At 43.3% G+C, this 23,181-nt stretch overlaps 1 protein-coding gene across 1 annotated transcript in view; it reads left to right on the forward strand.

Annotated features, from left to right (window-relative positions):
• Nucleotides 1-226: 226 nt before the first annotated feature.
• The window catches only part of LOC149360218 (glutamate receptor ionotropic, kainate 2-like), a 56,034-nt gene continuing 33,079 nt past the window's right edge, over nt 227-23,181 (forward strand). Inside the window, exon 1 of the mRNA XM_089569220.1 lies at nt 227-900. Within this exon, the coding sequence (XP_089425346.1) occupies nt 798-900 (103 nt within the window). The 5' untranslated portion in view covers nt 227-797. The remainder of the gene's footprint in view (nt 901-23,181) is intronic.

Raw genomic sequence — 23,181 nt, forward strand, 5'->3', positions numbered from 1 at the left:
TATTTGCAGCGAGACGTTGTGGACAGTGCCTCTTCTCTGCCTGAAGAGCTAGGGCTGTGATGTGGAAGTGCGTGGTCGGGACGCCGTTCGGAAGGCGGCCACGCTTCAATGCACACTTCTCTGTACACGGATGTGCCGTGGTACTGTTATATAAAACGAAATGTGCGCGATTCAGGCGGCCGTTTTCATTGCTAAAAGCCGCGTAGGAAGTTGCAGCGCTTATTAAAAAAAAATCCCAGTTTAAATATAGGCGGCGGCATCTTTTAGCTTCAGTGCGATCACAGCAAGGTGAGCGGTATATCGTAATTGCCCTGCCAGGCCGTGTAGGTACCAATCTTTTAGTACGGTTAAACGAAGAGTTGTGTAAATAGCAGGCATACACTGTTGTCTTTAAAAAAAAAGCATAAGAGAGGAAATTGAAACTATAACCGTGATATCACTTTTCCCATCGTAGAAATAATGCTTAAGGGTGAGTTTGAGAGTAATTACTTGATTTGATTATAGACCTGAGCACGGGGTTGATTAGGCGTCACTTATCGAACTGATATGGTGAAGGCGCGTTTGAAAAACGTATGTAACAGATCAGATAATACCTCCGGAACCGAGGGCGCACAAATATCTCTATGTTAGCTGCAGACGCTCGCGTAGGCGGGTCGCGTATTTCCGTGCTGGGACAGTGTGTTTGGTTTGCTGCTGTCGGCGGTGATTCTAGCAAACAGCGCAAAACCCCGCTGGTCCCTCTTTGCTGAGACAACCCCGTCTTGGACAAACTCGCTGCCTCGGCTACAGCAGAAAGAATGCGACCCGGTCTCCGTCTCATGCTGTTTGCAGCAGTCGTCGCAGCACTACACGCCACGGAACGCGGCGTTGTGGGAGGCCTTCCGGACGTCATTCGTATCGGTGAGTGGGCTGTTTAAGTGCTATAATAACTGAGTTTGTTGCCCGCACGAAATGCGTGGATTTCATTTCAAATTTAAGCTTAAGAGTGAAATTATATGTTGTTTATTTATTTAGTCTTTATCGACCTCAAAGTTTAAGAAAAAATAGTTCGAGGAACCTAAAAGGCTTTCGAGCCCTGGAGAGAAGTAGAGCTCTCAACCAAATATAGCATGTGTACTAGAAATATGGAAGTAAAGTAAGATAAGAAGCACAAGAAGGAGCACAGTAATATATTGGAGAAGTGAACACAGGGTATAATATTTAAACACAACTTTCGTCGAAAGCGCGTACGCTGATGTTTTTCACGCAGAACTTCAGGTCATGCGACCACGGCACAGATGCAAAATTTCGTTTTCGATACACGTCCTAGTTACGGGGTTATATATGCATGCTGATAAAGTCGCGTACTCCTGGTCGCCTCAACCTTCTTGAGACCAAAGCGAAAAAAACCAATGTCCCAGGCCGCCTTCCAGGCCCGGATTTCACGCTCAGGGATCGCGCTTGTGTGGCTTTTTTCTCTGTGCGGCCATGCGTTACACCTGAAATGTCGCTACACCTCAAGGTTGTCGGTAAGATGCCTCTCCCCGTGCCGCCATCGTGAGCCAGGAGCATTTTATCTTCTTCAGACAGGAGCAAAAGTTGGACATGTCAGCATTTAGGAAATAAATTTCTGAAATCCAGACATTCCATTGCAGATACGTGCACTTAAATATTATGCAGTCACAGGTGCAGCAGTTCTTCATTACTCATTTTCTACTAGAAACGTCAATCAACTTATAACGCGCGTTTTGATAAATATGCAAACCACAAAATGTGCATTTTAAGGAACATCACAAATAACCTCATGATAAAGAGCCAGAAACTAGGGAGCTGTTCGGCTGCTTGAAGCACAAGGCTTATTAGACAAAACAAGCACCTAGAACGCTGCCCAGAGCGGCCTGTTGGTGTAAATTTTTTTGAAGACCTGGATTTCTGTGAGCATAGTGAGCGTTCTTTCATTTCAAGTAGCACTTAGCCTGCGGAGGTGGGGCGTTAGTTTTTTTTTTTTTTACTTCCGTACATTGTAAGGTACTACGTGAAGTGTGACGGAGATATACGGATGGCTCGTTAATGCCGAATGCTGAGAAGGGCTTTCAACAAATTCTGCCGAGCCGCCCCTCTCAAAACTGGTGCGGACTACCGGTAGATGCATTTAAAAGATGAGTAGATCCCTCCTTTTTGTGTAAACTTTCTTTTATTTTGTTAACAGACAACGCCATACAAAAATGGAGGCCAATTGCTCCGCCAGTTATTCCTGTGTTTAGTTTTATCTTTGCGTTGCACGGCGCATTAAGGGGAAAAAATATCTGCGGTATCTCTCGCTTGGCTAACGGTCGTGTTCCGCAGCACCATGGTGTGGTATAGCAGTGCTCGAGAGGCTGACTGAACGTTAATCGATGTGGAGGTCGTATGTGATGCGGTCACCGCGAAAGCTGATTCTCCGTCGCAGCCTAATCGACGCGTCATGAAGGCGCCGACCGGCATTTCCACCGAACTCTGCAGAGCTAAAGTACGGGTCGATAGTGAAATGCAAACGTCTTCGATTCACAAAACGTATTTCGAAATATTAGCTTCATAGCATACTAAACATGATGTGGTTTCTCCTCGGCGACGTAAAAGGCTGCTAATGCGCCAGTGAGGCGAGTTTCGCGATCCTATTTCAAATTGTAGTACTTTATCTTTACCGCATTTAGTATATTCATTTCCTTCAGTTCAAATATTGTTCAACTGCGTCGTAGCTATGAAATGATATCGAGTCCGGCTGACACAGCCAGCGTTTTACTTCGCATTGGGGCTTTGGCATGTAGGCATGCGTCCAAAAACTCACCGCGACAATAAAGTACGATTTCCACCGCTATTTCGCCTTAGCCTTATTTTTCTTGTTTTGTAAACTCAAAGCCATGCTAGTTTTCTTCCACACTAATGCCAGTCACGTATTTGAACAATTTGGCAGAAACAAAGGTTTGCAGCAGTTCTTAATTATTCCTTGAAACGCTGGTTTTTTGTAGAGGTTAAGCATAGCTGAGATGTAAATAATCTGAATTTCAAACGTCGTCTTAGTCACTGCAAACGAAAATCAAGATTCCTCGTAATAAACTCGATGGCGTGAGGTCCTTACCACGCATGACTAACTAGAGATTATATTATATATATATACACATACATATGTACAGTATTACGACACACGCGACTGTTCTTTTAACGTTTATTTTGACAACAGTTTCGGGAATGGTATTCCCTTCGTCAGGGCAGGCTTACAATGAATCCGTTTCGTCAATATAAGGACACAGAACAAGCGAGGAGGTATAATCTCCGCCCTCTAAACAAACTTGAGAATGAGGGCAGGGGACCGTATAATAGGCAGCACGACAAGTCTCACGCGGCCCGTGTGAGACTTGTATATATTCATGTATGACAGCTGAACACCCCTGTAACACCTCCGCCCCCCCTTATGTAATGTCCCTAACGGGACCCTTAAGGGCTAATAAATGATGATGATGATAAAAGAACAGTCGCGTTTGTCGTAATACTGTACCTAAACTAGTAAACTGGGCCATTGGAACCCCTACTGAATACAATATATATATATATATATATATATATATATATATATATATATATATATATATATATATATATATATATATATATATATATATGGAACCGGCTGGCACATACATGGCAAACACAATTTACAGAATAGTTACATTCACAGCAATATAGTGTGAATTTTTAAAAATTCATTATTAACATTCAGCGTGCAAAAATTCCCAACATAGCCAACATCATCACCGGCGGATGCAATCAGTTGTGCTTACTGGAAAACGGGAAATAAATAAAAGATCATAAAGTATTCTGTGGAAATCTTGACGCGAGGTTACAAAAAAATCGGTGTGCAAACACCTTTCGCATTAACCCCATGAATCCCCGCGTGATCTTTTCTTGCAGCAAAAAAAAACAACCTTTTTAAGAATAAGGCCAAGCGCCGTTAAAGTTTTTTAAAGACATAATCTAAGCGACAAAATTCGGGCACCAAAGGTTTAACCTACATGCGGCAAAGCAAAGGAGAAAAAATTGTGCCGTTTGCTTCCTACGGCCAAAAAGGAATAAAAGGCACGTTTTTTTTTTCATCGGGACTCATTGCCTACAAAGAATAATGTACTGAAGAAGCAGTAGTAAATAAAAAAGAACAAGAACTTGTGAACTCACTTTTAAAAGCGCACTGCCTCTTTTATGAAGTTCGAGAAAAAAATCTACAATAAAAGTAAGGGAGGAAACCTTTTCAGGAAGTGCTCCAGAAAGGCTTCGATTTAGAGTGTGTGGTTACAAAGAAGAGGTAATGGGGCAAAAAGCGAAAGAATGCAAATGCGGTTACGCGGGGGATGGAAAGACCGGAAAGTACTAAGCGGTTGTTTGCATTTCATCGCCTGGTTTCTCTTTCAGCAGCGCCCGGTCGTCTAGATTGAAACGAGCGTTCCGACAACCGCTTTCAGAATCAATGCACCGAGTGGAGAAGCCTGCCAGCTAGTGCAACGAACAAATGGAGGCTGGATGAGGTGCTCAGGGAGTTTCTCTCGGCTCTTTAAGGCCACCGGCCTGATTATTCTGACAATAGCTCTTTTTGTCCGAAGTCAAGTTCTCGCTCTCAATAGGCGGAATGCTGAGCAAGTGGTGTTGAGTTGGAACAGTGCTTGCGGCTTGTACGGAAAGCGGGAGATAAAAGGGCGTCGTTTGACTATTTATTGTGAAGTTCTGTTTGTTTTGTGCGCACGTTTAGCCTGTTATTGTACATTTGACATGATTTCTTTCCTTTTTTCTTATTCGGAGTGAAAGGCCAACCTGCAGTAGCGGGCAACTGAGGCTACGATAACAACAGTTATTCTGCTTTATTTGGGCTATGTTTCAAGAAAGCGAAATCAGATGTAGGAATTTAAATGAAAGGTATTCTAAAGATATTTCCTTGTGTAGAAGCGGAAATGCACGCCCTCTTTTTGAACAGAAGCGCATGAAAGCACAATGAAGCGAATACTGTTCTAGCAGCGATCAGCACAAATATCTCAGTTTTGAGAGAGGTAGCACCCAGAGAGGGCGGTATAGGTTCGCAATGACATGTAAACATCATGCTCTTTGAAGAATTTCGCAATGAATGCAGTGTAAGGCTTTGAAACGCATACAGAACTCCACAATTTTGGTATGAAGAAAGCCTTCATTGTAACAAGTAGTAAGAAGCAGGACTGATAAAAAAAAAAGAAAAGGTCAGCTGGAAAAAGCACCTGTGCCGCTTGACTTGCAGGGTCCACCAAATGCGGCATGTAGCATAACTATTCGCGCCAAATTGTTCCAAAAAAACTAGAGTCTTTATTCTTCACTGCACTAGTTTATTTTGTGCAAGAAATGCACAAACGTCATGCTAGATGTCGAATTATGACAGCATGAACAGAGTTTCCAAAGCAACTCCTTTACGCACTGCTCCTGTGCAGATTTAATTCGTATGGCTTGTGAATCGTTCCCTTTTCTTGAATTCCCTCTAGAATTTATCTCACTCCTTTTATGTCCCTTAATTTTAGACGTTCACTGCTGAAGCCTTATATGACACTCTCTCGGAGACAAAGCGCGGCGGTGGCAATGTGGATGTCTTGGACTATTTACCATCATCTCCGCACCTCTTTCTCAAAGGCAAACAACAAGGCAAACAACAAGGGACGCCATAAACCCAATAAGAATGTCGCTCCGGCTACTGATGCGGTGGCAATCTCAGCGGAGCGCCTGCTCAAGCGGCCAAATAAATATTAATTAAAGCGTTAAAAACCGCAAGTAGAACGACTTGGTGCACACCTTTTTTTTAAAACACAGCAACCAAGATAAACTAAAGAAAAAAGAAATAAGCACTGGCCCGTCCTTTATTTTCGTGTCCTAGTATTAGTTGCTATTTGGATAAATTCCTATCCAAATATTTGAGGCAGAACTACGATTTCAGTTTCCATCTGTTTGTTCTTGTTCAACAGTTGTTTAGACTCGTGTGCTACCAGCTGCTGTTGCTATCGTAAAACTTCCCGTATGCTATCAAACGGTATCTTAGCGCTTTTGTCGCTAGTCGGGTAGTTAATCATGCGGTCCTTCTGCACACTTACACGCGGCATATCATCATACCATGTAATTATAGCAGTAGATAAGAAGGACACTAGCCGAGCTCTTCACAGATAACCTATTAAGACCGAACGCCCCTATCTTTTTCGCGAGACACGGTGCGCCAATTTCCCTTCTCGTTGCAGTCCGCGCACAGAACAACGAAATATATTAGCAACCAGTCTTTTTAATTAAAATCAGCCTTACCTTCTGCACCATTATTCGTGCTCTGCCAGCGTTGCATGACAGCATGCAATCCGCTTGTGTCGATGGCCTTGTGTGTCGGTAACCGTGAACCCTGGTTGTGCACCAGAATTCTGAAATGAGGAATTCAGAGCGACGCGTCGCGCTATGCTTCCCGCCACACAGACTTCTTCACGAGACTTCACCCCATTGAAACGAACCGCCTAGAAGCCAATGGGCAAGAAAGATAAAGGGGCGCTACATGAGGACCAGGAGGCACATAATGTGCGCAAGGCAAGGGAAAAAATATACAACGCAAGCACCTGAGTACAAAAAGGCCGCGCAGACATATCAAAATGTCGTTGAAGAACCGGAATAAAAAAAAACATCTTCGGATGAAAGGAGGGATAAAATTGATGTGAAGAGAAGGAAGTAAAGGCTGAAGACGAGGGCTGAACAAAGCTACGAGAGGCAGCTTCCAAAGTCCGCCCTCCAATTACACAACTAAAGAACAGCAGGCACTCTCTAAAGACGATCGTGGATGGCCGGAGGAGAAGAAAGAACAAAACTGAGCGCTATCGCAAAGGACACTCTATCGAAAAAGAGTGTCCGCAGATACCGCGCGGGAAGAATTGCAAGAAGAACGGGGAATTCCTTGAAGATAGCCACAACAGCCCTGCACTCTTGATGGCCATCTGTCCGCGGCTCCCTTCTTTTTCTGCGGTTCGCGAAAAAATCAGGGAACAGTCCGGCAGCAGACGGCAGAAGAGAAAATAAACATGCCGCGAAAGAAGGTGTTTCGGTTGATGCGAGTGCACCAGAGGAAACCACCTCCGTGCCCGCTTCGCCGGGTCTCCGATGCTTCAGTCGAGAGAGCGAGAGAAAGAACAAAAATGCCGAGCTGGAAACGGAAGTCAGTAGCTAGGGGAACGCGGAAGGATGTCCGGAGCAGTGCATTCCCGGTGCAGGCTGGTTAATTGCACGCGAATCACGGGACCAAGCTCAGCAAACTGTGACCAAATGTTCTTGCGGGTTGAAGGAAACCTGGAATAAAGTCAGAGCCTTGCGGTCAGGCTGGAAGAAAGGTTTTGTGTGACTGCCCTGTTTCTTCGGTTCGTTCTTTAGGCTCACACAAAACAACACGCAAAAAGTATGGCGAATGAACCTATAATGTAAAGAACGTTGGTGGTCTTACAGAATAAAATTCTCCGGAACAGATACAGGATGCCTTAAACTGAGGGTACTTGCACTTTCTTCAGCTTTAGTTGTAGGGTGATTAGATTAGAGTAAAAGTGGCGACAAATTAGAACTGAGCGTATGAAATGTGAGGAAGCCAGCTGAAAGTGCAGTTGACCCGCTTTTTTTCATATATCTTAATCTACAAAAATACTTGAACGCCCTATTACAAGCTATTTAGGCCTGCGCTTCTAAATGGTTCTCGCATGCTTCGCAGCGCTGCTGTTAAGGCAAAAAGTGGCGAGACGTCATAAAACTGAGCTGTATCTGCCGTACGCTCAGCCTCCGATCTCAGATACTTGCTGTACTAAGGAAGCAGCATTACATACAGAGGACGCACTTATTCCCGGCTGCTTCGAACAATATGTGGGACTTCAAATGAAAACTGCACGGCTCTTGCAAGGGCCAGGAAGGCAAGAGGAGACCCCTTCTTCATTACGTGTCTGCGAGTCTATAAGCAATGTGACGACAGAGGCAGATACGCGTCTTTGGTTTCCGCAAGTAAAGGGCTCCTTTTAGTGGAAACTACGGTTATAACAATGTAGTGAATAGAATGCCTGCTACAATTCCTCTTTCATAACTTAATAAAAATCCGATTCTACAGGTAAAAAAGCGGCAACAGTCAGTCCGACACAGTTGGCAGCTCAGTATTGCGTTCTCAAAACAAAATGTGAAGGAACTTATACAGCAGTAACTACGAGAATGCAGCTAACTGAGGCAAACATTGCGCAGTGCGATCAGTTCTGCGCCGCAGCATGTGCCCAGAAGTTGAGGGATCCTATACGAAGCTTTTGCTTCTTTAAGAGACGAAACCCTCCAACGAAATAACCGCATGCCACTCACAGATCTCTACCTCTTCCACCAGCATTAAAAGAAAAGAGGACGTTTCCGTGGATACTATCCAGAAGCTGAGCTGTATTGCTGCCTTTCTTTGGTACATAGTATGCCAGGTTAGTTATGCTAGCAGCTAAAGGAGTGGCCTCAGGGATGCTACACAGAGGAAGCTTCGCAAAAAAAACATATCGCAATAATAGCAAAGCGAGGGTAGGGTGACAGCTTTTTTTTCACAACGGCTACGTTGAGTAACATAATATTTTCTCCTTTTCACGCAATTTCTTTGTCTCAACCACGCCTCGATGCGTCGAACACCTGTACCTGAGTGACGATGTGAAACCTTTTTTCTCGACATGTGAGAAATGAATGTTTCGGAAGGCACGGGTAGAAATAAATCAGGCCGTATAAGTGTACCTCCAGACTCGTGCTTCGTGCACACAAACTCCAGAACCCGAGTGTACTTGTCAACTGCACAAGTGGTTTCTTATTTTAAGTCTGAGGCCAGATTTTGGAAACCGATTTTTATTTCAGATATAAAGAGCAAACGAAAGGTCTATTTCCAGAACCACATTGCTTTATAGTGATGAAAAGCTTAATACGGGTGAAACAAATCTTATTATTTATTTAACGGTAAAATATCTGCTAAATAAACACCTAATAGCATTAGTCAGAATTGAAATTGAGTTCATCTGAATGTAACTTACTTTTGTGTTAGTACATAAGGACTTCAGCTGTGCATTGAACCAAAACAGATGTGATTCATGAATATTAGTGTATAGTATAAGGACGACTGAAAACAATGTATTTCATACAGGCCTCTTTGTCAAAAAATGCAGAAATACCTAAAACATTTGGACAGTTTTACTTATGGTGATTCGTTAAAAAGCTACAGATATAAGAAATACGTGTACAGGGAAATATGTGTACCATAATAGAGCTAGACATGTTTCCGTAAAAAGATTGGTAATGACTGCAAATTTCGTCAAACAAAGTCTAGGAGAGTTCAGATCGACCATATTGGTAGCCCAGACCATCCTTAATCTAGCTTTTACTAACTTTTATAAATGTGACAGCTCGCTTTTCTTTACTCTCGCGTTTTGTACACCGACTGCAGGATTTCCAGACACGCTGTTGGTCGCCGGCCAGTGAAGCTTGCAATATATGCTTAACAGGTTTGATCCCTGTGTAAGTCTGGATGTCGAGCGTACTTCTGCTGCTTTTGCTGAAATGGCACACCACATCATAGAAACCAAACCTGAGTGTTGCTAGGCTGTCATAAGCAACCAATCTAATCCGAGAGTCGTGCGTCCTACTTGTGAGCGTTTTAGTTATTGAATAAGAATATAATCTACATCGAAAAAATATCAGAACTATTTGCTCTCGAAATCTTGGTTTCGATTTCGCGAGATGAAGAGGAAATTAGAACTTCGGCCATATATCTTTGGAATGATGTTAATTAGAAGCAGGATTTTTACAGCAAGGAGTTAATGATCATTTTGGTCATACAAAATTTATTCAGTTTTCGTGCTGTTTTCATGACTTAAGTTGGCCGAAATGAAAAGAAAATAAAAAAAGATGGTCTCACCAGTCCCGAAAGCATCGTCGTGCATGCAGTAATATGATGTACTTAAATGAAGAAGAAAAAAAGAGCATCAGGAGCATTGTCAAAACGACGAGGGTATAAGGTTTTTAAGAACACCTTAACTTTTTCCCTGACCAGTAACGTCTAAAATATACGCCGTGGTGCAAAGTTACATGCGGGATGTGCGGTTTAGATCTCCAGTGCTACCGGGTATCCATCGGTGCTATAGTGAGTGCAATCTTTCCGTTGGACAAATGCTCCTGCGGTACAACGAGTGCAAGCTTTTCCTTAGCCTGCTGTTCAGCTTGCATGATGTGAAATACATGAGCGATGCAATGAGTAAACATTTCCCTACCCTGGCGCTCGCCTTTCCATGTGTGAACTGCTAGAAAAACGGGTCATTGATCCCACCATGTCTAGACAAAAAACACTTTGTGGCATGGAGATCGAAAACCGAGCTACTGTTGCGCATTTACACGGCATCTTCTTCAACTTTGTACACAATGTGCAGTGAGAAAAACAACACCGGACAACCTGAGATTCCGCACGACGGAAGGGATTGAAATCATTTTTATTTCCTAAGGGAGCAATAACGTAGCAGTTAAAGCGGTAGTCTTACAAGCCGTTTATAAGATGCACCCGGCAGATAACGCCGGCATTCATGTTCTGCAAATCCACAAATAGGTCATTCGACATCGTTCTTAGCGGTTCTTAATAAGACAGTGCTTTATTCCACTTGTATCTCTCCTGGGCTAACACCTTTCTCTCTTATACGCTTATACGTGCCTGAAAATTTTAGTCCTAGAATCCACCCTTTCTTTGCGCAATTAGTTACGCCGATATACATGTTAACAGTCGAGTTAAACTAATGCTATTCAAACAAGTACTGTTCTAAATCGAACCATGATTCTCCTAAGCGTGGATCAATAATGTAATGTCGGTAGGATAACGGGCGCGAAGTAATGTAGTTTATTACGGAGCTGAGAACGGCTTTTTTCCGAGGTATCTGAAACACAGAAAACTGCCGGCGAGTCATCAGTTCTCAAAGGCTCCTCACCACCATGTTCCAGCGCGCTCAGCGCAGAGACAAAAGCGTGGCCCTGACGGCCCGGGATTGGAGGGCGTAGCACGCCTACTCGTTTGCGGACATGGACACGCTCCTTCGCTTCTTACTTTCTGTCACTCCGGGGTGAGCACGGTTCTTCGCCGAAGCCTTGTTTCGAGGGTCTCCCATTCGCCACGGCTCTGTTCCCTTGTCTCCGAGCTCATCTTTTATTGCGCTCGTGCTTCTTTCCACAAGTGCGCGGACTTCAGACGAGTGGGTCAGACAGCCGGAAGGAATATATGGTTGTAAGCGGGCCAAAAAGAGAAAGTAGGAAAGACGGAGGCGGAGACTCGTGCGGAAAAGCGACGAACACAGAGGAGCTCGTAAGCCGCTGCGCGGCCATGTTACTGGTGCGGCGTTAGGGTACCCCTCGTTTATGTTCTTCTTGTCGCCGGAACAACGCAGGAAGTCTGATGGAAATCGATTATGCTTCAACCCCTCGAAGCACTTTTAAATCGAAAGCCCATAAATCTTTCCACTTTGGAGGCTTGTTGCACAGCAGTCTCTGCTTGTCATCGTTGCATTTCGTGTAGAAGTAGATAACTGTCTTTGCAGTCTCCTTAATGTCCGAGAAAGTTGTGGCTGCGAACAGTCACTTAGAAGTTTTGAAACCTTTGTCGTCAGAATGGTAATTTATTTCTAAAAAACAGTGGCGCATTAATCATTCATCGCAAATCTATACTGTGTGGCTTACGTAAACGAACACTTAGCTGATTGTTCAGCTTTGTTTGCTGCACATATTTTTAAACAAAAAAATTTAAGCGACACTTGAGCTCCACCTCAAAAGAGAAGCGCAATAGCGCGCACTGTTTATACCATCCACATGACGGAATCACTGCGCACCACTCGCTGAGGCACCCGTGCGCAGTGGAAACTTTCGACTCCGCTTCCTCAAGGACGAACGATGGCGTCACACTCACTCACAGCGCTCCTGGTGGTCTCCGCGAGAAATGCAAAGCTTTCGTTCTCTCAAGCTGCGCTAGGCCTCCGCCGTTGGTGCTCCTGGGATTTTTCAGGCACGAACGACGCGACGGAGCCGTGGTAGCCGTAGACTGCGGCGACGCCGACAATGATGACGCCAGCTTCTCCGCGTCAGGAGCTCCTTCACGCTCTCGCATTAAAATGTGCAGAGAGGCTAATCGATGTCATAGTCATCATCATCAGCCTTGTTACGCCCGCTGCAGGACAGACGCTTTTCTCATATCTCTACAATTAACCGTTTCATGTGGTTGCTACGGCCTCCTTATCCCCGTAGAATTCCTAATCTCATCCGCCAGCCTGACTTACTGCTCCTTTGCCATCTCCTGGAATCCAGGAAGTTACCATTAACGGCCGTCCGTTATCGCCCTTGGAACAATTCACTGTAACATGTCGCATATATAGAATACTCGATGCTCAGGCATATCATCGAAAAGTGAGTGCTTAAAATCATGGGCGCATATGGTTCTAAGGAAATGGATGGGTAGAGGTAATTGTGCAGGAGCCTGCACGCAGTTTCTTGTGTCTTGAAGAAGTGAAAGGAAATTTTAGCTCTGTTTCTGGTGCACGAATAAAGCGTCGTAAACACGATGTAGAAGCCATCGCTGTAGTCCTCTCTATGTTTATGCTGAATTAAAATATCTGTTCCTCAAAGACTTGCTTGTCAGATCATGTAACACTTGTGTCGGAGTTAGGTACGTGTAGTACTTTGCTGTTGCATCATTCACAGTCAGGAGCACGGGCTGAAACACGATAGGCGCAGCTGCTGGGCACTGTTTATATTACTTGCACCAGAAAGGGCATGCATATCTTACAAACACAACGTACACCATTTTCTGTTGTGTTAGGAGCAGGTCATATTTTGGGGGGTGGGGGGTGGGGGGTAGATTGTGTGCACAATAGCCCGCCCGAAAGGTATCAACGTATTCGGCATTCTCGAGAGCACCATACCTAGTTAGGGCAATGAACGGGCTACTACGAATGTTCTTATTGGGATTTCTGTTTTTCAGAAGACTGCGTTATACCGCAGATTATTGAAAACAGCGCAAAGCAGTCCTTAAAGTGCTATATGCATGCAAGTACCTTATGTCGCAGTACTCAATGCGAAAGCGGGAAGTGGTGCGAGCAGTAGAGTGCAGGTGTAAGAGAAATCGGCAACTGATGTCTTTGGCATCATTTGCAATTTTATCAAGTTATCAAGTTTAGAAATTTTGTCGTAGTACAAACACTGCGACAAAATTAGGCAGTTCAAGTTCCAAACACATAACGCAAAGCTACCTGGAAAACAAGATCTGTTTTAGAAATTGTCACAAGAAATTTAGATAACTAATGTTTTGTACTATCAGTTATTGTTCAGCTCATAAAAATCCACTAAAAGAACTCGTCTATTCGTTCGCCTAACGAAGTTCACTTCGTGTGGACCAGCGTTCCTTAATTAGGTGAATATGGCAGCCAAGGAAGGTGCGCGCTAATAAAAAGTGCGCGTTTATAATGAATGAAAAATCATGCGGTCTTTCAAACTGCGCGATGTCATTAACAGCGCTCCTATAACTAGCGCGAACAGTACACCATGGCTCATGATAGTGCAGTTTTAATAGTCCCAGCGTTGAATGATTGAGCTTCAATATTGGCATCTAGTATTAGTATGGCGCTACATAACAGAAACAAAATTGATACAACCTAATTCGGTAAAATCTTCGGCATAATTAAGGTTTCTCCTGTACCGGCTTGTCGAGAGCTGCAAATTTACGTTGTTGTTTTATGCATGGAACATTTAACTGTTTTATATTCTTTACTTTGATGAAAACTTGTGCAGCTGCAGAATTTATTCTTCACTATCTTTGTCAAACGTGGGTACTTCAAGCCTGTACAGAGCACCACATGACGCTACATACTATAAGAGGCCGAATTCATGTTTTGAAAACAAGTGTAATTTTCATTCATATTGTCACCGAATCAATTCAGGAGACAGCGTTCGCCAGCAGCGCTAACAGAATCAGCTCTCAGGGCGCGTGAGCCAACTCTCACCTCTTTGTCTTCTGATGCCACCTGGGGCCACGTGGTGGTGGTGGTGGCAATATCAACAAGAAAATTCTGCTCCTCATGTGAGTCCCATATGTCGGTTTCCCTGGCACATGAGTACATTTTTAGTGAAGGAAAAACAATTCTAAATACCGAACTATATAAAGCTTGAGAGTAGCTGAGTTGGTGTTCCAGGCTCTGTAGGCTCATTTTTTGCTTTGCTGGGTCGTCGGTACTCCTGGCAGCGATAATAGTTTGATAGTAGTATTACTTCATTATGAAGACCATGGGCATTCCACAGCGCGCGAGAATATATATAATAGTCCTACAACAGTGTTAGTGTAGGACGAAGCCAATGTGCAATGCACAGCGCGCGAAAATATGTATATTAGTCCTATGGAAATGTTAGTTGAAGACGACGATGATGGGCAATGCACAGCGTGACGGTGTGTTGCAGTTCAACAAGACGTGTGATCGTCTGCTGTTATAGCCTACGTCGTTTCTCGTGCAGATGCCAACGAAGCTGATCTGCATGGGGCGCCGTGGGTTCGAATCCAAGAAGCACTGAAATGCGTTTTTATTGATTTTATTGATGAATTGGCTCTATTACACTAATCACGACGACGTCGCTCAACCCACGAGCTGTCGCGGAAGAGCTGCGCTGTAAAAATAATCAAGCTATTAGAGGATTACATGGAGTTCAAAAAACGGGTTTAGCTCATTTGCTTCGCCTCCTTGCGGAGAAAGTTCCTGACTATTCGAATTCCCCGCGTAAACGTAAGCGACGGAAATCAAACGCTCATTATTGTAGCGAAGTTTCCACCTGAGTGCCTCTCGATCCATGCGGTAAAACAGTAATGCGCCGGGATGCAGAGGGACGAAATGAGAACGCGACCTCATTAGGTACCGATATCACCGGTAGCTCACTGAAGAAACGCTGCACAATGCGAGCTAATTGGCCCTTTGTGCGTTTCAGGACTCGCGGAAAAAGGGTGTGACTCTCGCCCACTCCATGCCTTCGCCAAAATCGAAGCACCACCTTGAAAATATAAAAACTCTGCTTTTCCTCCAGAAACGGTAAAGACAGACCTCTAAGCAGAAGGCACCATTTTGGTTTATTCTTTCTTGCCAGTCGAGCGAGCTTGCTACAACTAATGGAGGTTGTTACATTCGGGTTGCGAGAAGGAACGGCAGCATGGTGTAATTGCTTGTGCGAAGGAACCCTTACCGAAAGTGCCTTCAGAACACGGAAGGAGTCGAACATCTAGGAATCGCGATGCTTCCCTAGTTTAATTTCTTGCACTTGGATCCATGTTCAGCGTTGCGTGCCATTGGAAAGTGCTCCTGTTGAGATTTTGTTGTTTTACAACAAAGAAAGGAGTCATGAAGAAAATACAGCGGAGAACAAAAAAAATGCATTTTCTGTCTGGCATGGCGACAGTAGAAAGAAGGCGGAGAAAAGAGCTCATGGTACTTTGACCTGTACGCCGCATTAGAATAAGCTTATCACTGGCACGATGACGTGTTATCAAGCGCTGGTGTAGCTAAAAATGAGAAGGAACACCGCTCTGACAAAAAAATATGTTGCTTACCAAAAGAAGATGTGCGGAGAAGCTACGAGTGCCTCATTTTGATTACCATGTGAATTTTTTTATCATTAAATTACTGCAGCACGCATTTCAAAATTGGGAAATACTACTATGAACAACTTGAATATTTGAATGCCAGGAATAAGAAGAAGCAGGTATTCCTTGAGATAAACATTCGCATTATATCAACTGACTTCTTCGTGTCTTAATCCCGCTACACTGATTTTGTTTTTTGTATTGTTTTATGCTTTTTAAAAAAGAAGCCCTTCAATAGCATTTCTAGTGTTGATATTTTGACTCACAATGGTAGTGAGCAAAAGGAAAATAAATCATAATATAGTACTTGATCAGGATAGTCCGAGGTCTTGGCGGTTGTCGAAAGTAGCTTGCCGGCTTCTAGATTTGTAAAGCGTCCGCGAAGTTTTCTGGCACCATAATTAAGAAGCAGAGTAGGATCAAACACACTATCACTTATGCATGTACGAAAAGCACATCAAACTTTAGTTTTTCAGGAACAACCACCAATCCAAGTTAATGCTTTTTCTTTGCCTATGGCTTTACTTGGACCCTACCTGTGCACTGATGCTGGAGCCGATTCCTGTGAATTCTAGCACCGAAGGTTGGGGCGGGGGGGGGGGGGGGGGGGGGGTGATTTGTAAATTCTAATGACATCGCTGAGAGAGAAATAAATATTACATCAAACAATCTGCTCTGTACGTAGGAGAAGACGCGACGAGATGAAAGGCGTACGCAGCACTCAAAAAGTAAACTCTATAAAAGTAAACAGTGGAAGGGAAGGCCTCACGGTGCTTGCCAGCGATTCAACAAAAGAATTAATAAACGAAGACAACTCCTTTTTTCAAAATGTTGGCAAGCATTCTGAGGTTTCTTTTATCTTGTTCTCTTTTTGAGTGTCAAGCAGACATCTGCCTACCCTGTCTTTGTCATGAACTCCAGTCAGCTTGATGAAGTAATCTGTCTGCGTGAATAAAGAAAAGCTGTATAACAATAACAAATTAGTTCAACAAATAACAAATTAGTGTGACATAAAAACGTTCACAACGAAGACGTGTATGATTGCGCAAGGACTCGCAGGTGAGCCTCTCACTTCTTACCGGAACACATGAGCGCCAACTGGCCCAGAGACAGGTTTTACTAAAGATATGGATACACAGGACCAAACGTATTTTAATGAGTTCTATCAGTTATCAGGATGCAAAACTTAGCAAGAATGTATGGCAATGCCTTGAAAACGCTACTAAGTACAATGAAAGATGTATTGAATGATGTTGAGTGAGACCACATTTAAACTATGTGCGTGCTGGAGATTAATGTTTCCGAGCATTCCAATAAGAATTATAGCGCATGTGAGACTACACGATTGTGAGAGTTACGTCCCACAAAGGCGTGTTTTGCAGAGAACGGTGATTCGAGAGAATAGGCTGTTCTTCGCATTTGGTGATAGCTCAAGTGTGCCGATATTAAGACAATCGTTGGTGGAGCGAACATTCAAGCAAGTTTCCTTCAATATTCATTTCAAATTGCATATATCGCATGTGGAGGTAAATATTGTAAAACTATAGTCCAAATTTCACAATCACTCATGCCAAAAAAGTGCCCGTTTCGTGCATTTTTTTCATGTTGTATTCGCTTTATGTGTATTTGCTTCGTTTCTAATGCCTGAAAAAGAAAAAAAAGGTTATCCGAAGTCCTACTTTAGGCGCATCAAATATCACATGATGTCTACTACATGATGATGTATTAAGTTCGGCGTTGACGTTAAGAGCCTGTTTGGAACTGTCTTATCTGTGTGATCTGGCAAGCAGGCGCTCGGACCAAAAATGTTTAACACATCAAACACAAAACCGACTTTGCTCCGTCTGCTGTGGCTGTGGGATGCAAGATACCAATTAGTTGTGGCGCTGTTCACATTGGCCAGATGGGGCGCTGTCTGAATGATAAGCTTAGAGATCATGCGCACAACCTTGGGCTACTGCTCTGGATTGAAGTTGTCTTTGCGTTGCAAAACATGTAACTCAAGTTCTATCCTTTGCTTGGCTGTACTGTTGAAATTTGGTGCGCCTGTGATAGGCTGGCCCGGAAAACACTGGAAGCCCTGATGATTCGAAGGACTGGTTCTTGCGTGAGTACGGCATCAGTTGCTTTCCTAAAGGAGGTGAATCTTATGAGTGCCAAATAATGGCGATTTTTTTATGTGCCGATTTAGTTGTTGATATTTATCATTATGCTAATGGTATTTTATCGTTGTTTTTATCGGCTTTTATATTCAGCTATATTGTCTGATGGCCTATTTTAGTGAGGTTAGCCGTTGATATGGTTTCGATACTGACGTAGACCTTGCTTGGGGTCTTTGCATGTGTCGTGTAATGAAAACACGGCAACTGAGCTATTTAGTTTTTCTTAGAAAATGTGCCGTCAATTTAGGAGCACATTTCGATGACTTCTTTTTCTTCTTTTTAACCATTGCGGTCGACTCACAATGCAGCTCATTTCAATGAAAATTATACTCGGTGCGTTGAGCTGGTTTCGGCCAGATCCATGCATACCGAACATTTACAGTTCCCCGTCTATATCAAAAGTGTACAAAGAAGGCTTTCTGGTGACAGCTGGCCAGAGCTCCCCAGAACGAGCATTTAATTTTTTGAGAACGGGCTAAGCCAACACAGTACGCAGAACTGACTCGAAGGCCTCGCCATATATATCTTGAACTGCAAACGCCTCTTTGCACGCTACCTTCGCCTTTGAAATGCTCGCATAAAACGGAAGGGCAGTCTGACGCCGGGCACGACGCGTTCTTTTGAAAGAGTGGCAGGCATGACGCGGCTGAAGGAAGCCCGTGTTTGCGAGCCTTACGTCGGCACCAGCTGTTGCTGCAATGGCTCATATCGACAGTTAACTAAAGATATGGAAGTTGCAAAGCGATTTTTTTTCTCTGTGTTGGTTAACTCAGATCCAGCATCCACCCACGCGCCTTTGAAGCTTCGTGAGGGCCTCTCGGCAGAAAAGTGAAGTGAGCGTAATATTTTGGTCGTGGCCCGAAAGTCATTACTTATTGATCTTACCGCTTTTCACAATTCCTTGTGCGCTCAGTTCTACAAATTTATGGCGGTGTACTCCTAAGAAAGCACTGTTTTTGCAAAAATAAAAGAGATGGAATGTAGGGTTTCACAGCGCTGACGACGTTCTTAAAAATGGAAGAAGGCTTGGTTATGGTTCCTATCTTAACCCACGAGCCGCCGTTCTTCTGTTTTACTCACAAGAGATATTTATTACTTCCGCAAACATATTTATGTATGTTGATCTTACGTCTTTTGAGTGGTAACTACAGCTGCTCTAGTATTTACGGTTGCTTGCAATATGCAGCATCAGTGAAAGGTGTCATATAAAATACTGTTGATTTTAGGAGAAGAGGGCAGGTTATTATGTCCTATGATTTTTATGATAGCATGCAGGCCTGACCGATGGCTAGCGCTATTTCATGCAGTAAATGAAAACAATAGGGCTGTCTCGTAGCGATCATGCTGAGAGAAGCAATTTTCAAACCTCCCTGCTTGAAAATTTTTTGCAGGTATACTTGTTTTGCGGAAAGTACGCAGGTTGAATGGCGAATGAGAATGTGCATGACTGATATCAGTGTAACGCATCAGTCGATGTCATTTGAGTCTCTTTAGTTTCGTCACCAGACAAAAGTAAGCAAGGAAAATTCTGTTCTTTTAACAGCATACCCGTCCTCTGTAGGAAATTCTGGTACGCGTGTGATGTTCAAGAGTTAAAAGTTAGGAGATACTGCTCCTTTAGCATTAGGCAATATTTTAACTTCTATTATAGAGAATGGGAGAGCTTTGTAAAACAGCGCACCATGCTCTTTGAAGTTTTGACTCTTTCAAGATAATTTGCATACAGACTGGATGTACTGTATACCATCGTTCTAGGAAGAAAGGATGGGTTTGGGATGCTGAAAGCGTAGCTATGCATTATCTTATGCCTTCTCGATACACTCTTCTAAAAAAATATCGAGCTTTGATACGGTTCTTGTTCTGCACTGTTTTTACAATGCTGAACACACCCTCTTTCAAAGTGATTAGACAGTTATTTAGAGCATCGAAGATGAAACATATTCTCCGTATTGCTGCAAACGGTTTTTAACATTGTGCTTCAACTGATTCCAAAATTCCAATTTTTCGCAACACTCTTTCTATGATATTTCGAAGTGTTTCATTCCAAGGAAGGTCACAGCTTTTTGATCTCAAAAGAAAGACTTTCACAATGCAACCAGCGTATCCTGCTGAATTGTATAGGTAGTAAAAAGTTTATAGAATTTCAAGGCACTACAATTATATAGCATAATCAGGATTGTGGACGAAAAACTATATTTGACATGATGGCTTCTTAGAAGTTTTTATGAATTTCCTTGCAGTCTCCTATAGCAGCGTAACTTACTAGATGCAAACTCTGCATAAAAAATTTGAAAAAAACCCGATTTATTCCATTGCCAAAAGATACATCTATTTATTCTAATGATGAGCGAGAAATAAGTTGCAGAAAAATATATTCAGCACTACTTTAATTGAGAAATTTTTCGATGGCACGGGAAGAGCGCCTTTGTTAGCTGAAAATTTCTGGGACGTATTATACGAACTCACCAGGTACAGTTAACTGCAGCAGACCTTCTTGTCTCATAGAAACATTGACTACTTTGCTATAACCTCATTTATTTATTTTACTATTCTCTATTCAAGCACCCTCTCATTTGTGTTTGTGGTGCCTCGCGTCTATGATTTACTTACTAATGCGGGTATGAGTCTGTGCGCATACTTTTCAAGTTTCTTTCTTTCCGCTGCATTAGGCAGAAAATCGATTTCCTTTCACAGTATCAATAGAAAATCGAGTTTCCAGTGGCTTGAGATGTTTATTGAACTACTGAATTGTTTTTTTTCTTTTCATTCAACGTGCATATGACGCTGTCTATCCTTTGCAGCTCTAGGCACGACCACATTTGCTTTACCTCGACTGACTATTTTGGTTAGAGCAACAGTCATTCGTTGAGGCCCTATAAGAGCTAATTGCAGCCCCCAGTGAAAGGAGAGTTCGGCGGCTAATAAAAATATTCATCCTCTCTCGCATGTTCGCTGTAGCAATCTGTACACTGCACGAAAACGAATTAGCATGGCAGCAGGGGAAAGCTGGCATCTCGGTTTCTGCTGCAATGTTTCAAATTTTTTATGGTTCTTCCTGTGAGCAATGAGCTTGCTCACGTAGCAAGAGCTGAATAAATGGAAGGAATAGCACGTCTCATGGTTTCTCTTCGTTTCATGGAAAATTTTCGCAAAGATTTCGTTTTTTGCACTAGGAGGTCAATTTCCGCCATCTGAAACAGCGCTGTTATCAGAAAAAAAGCGTACATGCAGCTATATATAGAGAGTTTAGGTGAATAAAACGTGAAAAGTGCGAAAGAAGTAATGTATCGATGGTGTAGACTGAGGCGAAGGCGTTCTACGAACCGCCATAAATGCGATGGAGGTTGCGCGGAACCGCTGTCAGAGCAGGCATGTCTCCGACTAGATTTTTGTTCTGGCGAGTGGAATCCTTATCAAAACATAAATGACAGAACGTTATTTGCTTTCATTATATGCTGATGTTTTCTTTCAAGTTCTGGTGCTCCCCCTCGTTGTGACTGAATGACTGTAGAGCTCCTTGCCAAGCACGTAGCTACGGGACGAAATTCAGTTAGGGGGAACCACGCGTCGACCACGGAAAAAGTGAAAAACACTCGTACCTAACTGCACATAAAGAACATCCGCTGGTCAAAATTTCTTCCAATCCTCCTCCATTAAGGTGTGTCACGTAACCAAGGAGCAGCGTTGGAACTTTGAATCCCCCTACTACCACTTGGTATAGTGCTACATAGGCTTGGTGTTACGAACCTTGTTCTTGAGACTGACTTTTGTCAAATTTTAGTTTTTTTTATCGCACAGTTCCGCACCCGTTTTCTAAATTTGGACAGCCTCGCAAGGCCTTTTATCAGTTGCTGCAAAGAACCGTGGTTTTAGGAACGCGTCATGGGAGGATTCATGTTCTTAATAATGCGTGTCTATGCTAATTTGTTTTTGCCAGTACGCCTCTGAAAAAGCGATGTACCGAGAATAGAAAAAAAAACATATGAGTGATGCAAAGCTAGGCTCTCCGCTGTTCATATTCATTTTTATTCTGTCAGTACATGTACAGTCTTTGTCAAAAGTTTAGAGCCCAGGGGGTTCACTTCCAAGCTTTATATTGGGACTCCAGGAGCATTCATGGAAGTCATACCTATTGCAGGAGGCAGTACCAGAAATCTTCTCTTGTCCAGGAAATTTGGAGCGCTAGAGATTAATTAAGAACGGCACAGAGTGGCTCAAAAGAAAACGCCCTGGGCTCCAAACTTTTGACAAAGGCTGTACCTGCAGTTCAAAAGGGAACAAGTAATACGCATTATATTAATGACTACTCAATAATTATGCCTCGCAAGCACTGTTCATGATTTTTTTTAAGTTTTAGTATGAACGGATAATGGCCAGAAGACATTTTTAACCCCACAAACTGAGCTCCATGTGCAAGCAGGTTGCACAGGCTAAGGATGAAAAGAAGGATGGCTGCCAGGTACGCCATGTTTCACCCTCTGTACCATGTGCAGAAAACGTGGTTTACCAAATTCCCTTCTCTTGCGGTGCTGTTTACGTCGGGCAGACCGGCAGATGCGTAAACAAAAGGCTCATGGAGCATGAAAACACAAGGAAAAGTGACCCTCTTAGCCACGTTGCCGCTCATTGTGAAAAGTGCAAATGCCATCATGAAAGGGAGCAAGAAAATTACGAGGAACTTTAGCGGCTAAAGTGCTGAAAGGCGAAAGCCTGAGTGCTGCATTCTGCTACACGATTGTTCACTTCACATTTTGTTGGTGCATTAATTAACTGCCAATTAATGATGCTTAAGCTTCGCCTTTACGAGTGGAACGCGACAGCGTGTTGTAGCGCTGCCACGGAGTCCATTGAACGCCACCACCCGTTCGGCGCGATGCCTTGCCCTTTGAACGCAACGCTTTTTAAGGAAAGTAAATGGCGCAGTAATTCTCTGTCGTCTCGGTGGACACCTGAGCCGCACTGTACAGGAAGGGAGGAAGTGGAGTGAAAGAAGAAAGAGGGGCCGTAATGAAGAAAATGAAAATTGTATTTGAGGAAAGGAAATTACGCATTAACTGTCTCGCATATATCAGTAGCACTAGTCGAAAATTGTATTTGACGAAAGAAAGTTGCGCAGTAACTGTCTCACATATTTCGGTGGACACCCGTCAAAATTCGCGCGTGGTAACATCACGACAATTTGGACCAATCTGAAACGCGGACAAATACGCCTTGCTCGTCAGTAAATTGTTTTCTGAGGAAAGGAAATGTATCTGTCTCGCATATCTCGGTGCACACCTGAACCTCGCCGTAACGGGAAGGGAGGAAGATGGGAGTGAACGAAGACACCGTATTCACTAGACGCACCTT

Source organism: Amblyomma mixtum, chromosome 2, assembly GCF_055824585.1.
Source record: "Amblyomma mixtum isolate Tamu chromosome 2, ASM5582458v1, whole genome shotgun sequence".
NCBI classification, from domain to species: Eukaryota; Metazoa; Arthropoda; class Arachnida; order Ixodida; family Ixodidae; genus Amblyomma; species Amblyomma mixtum.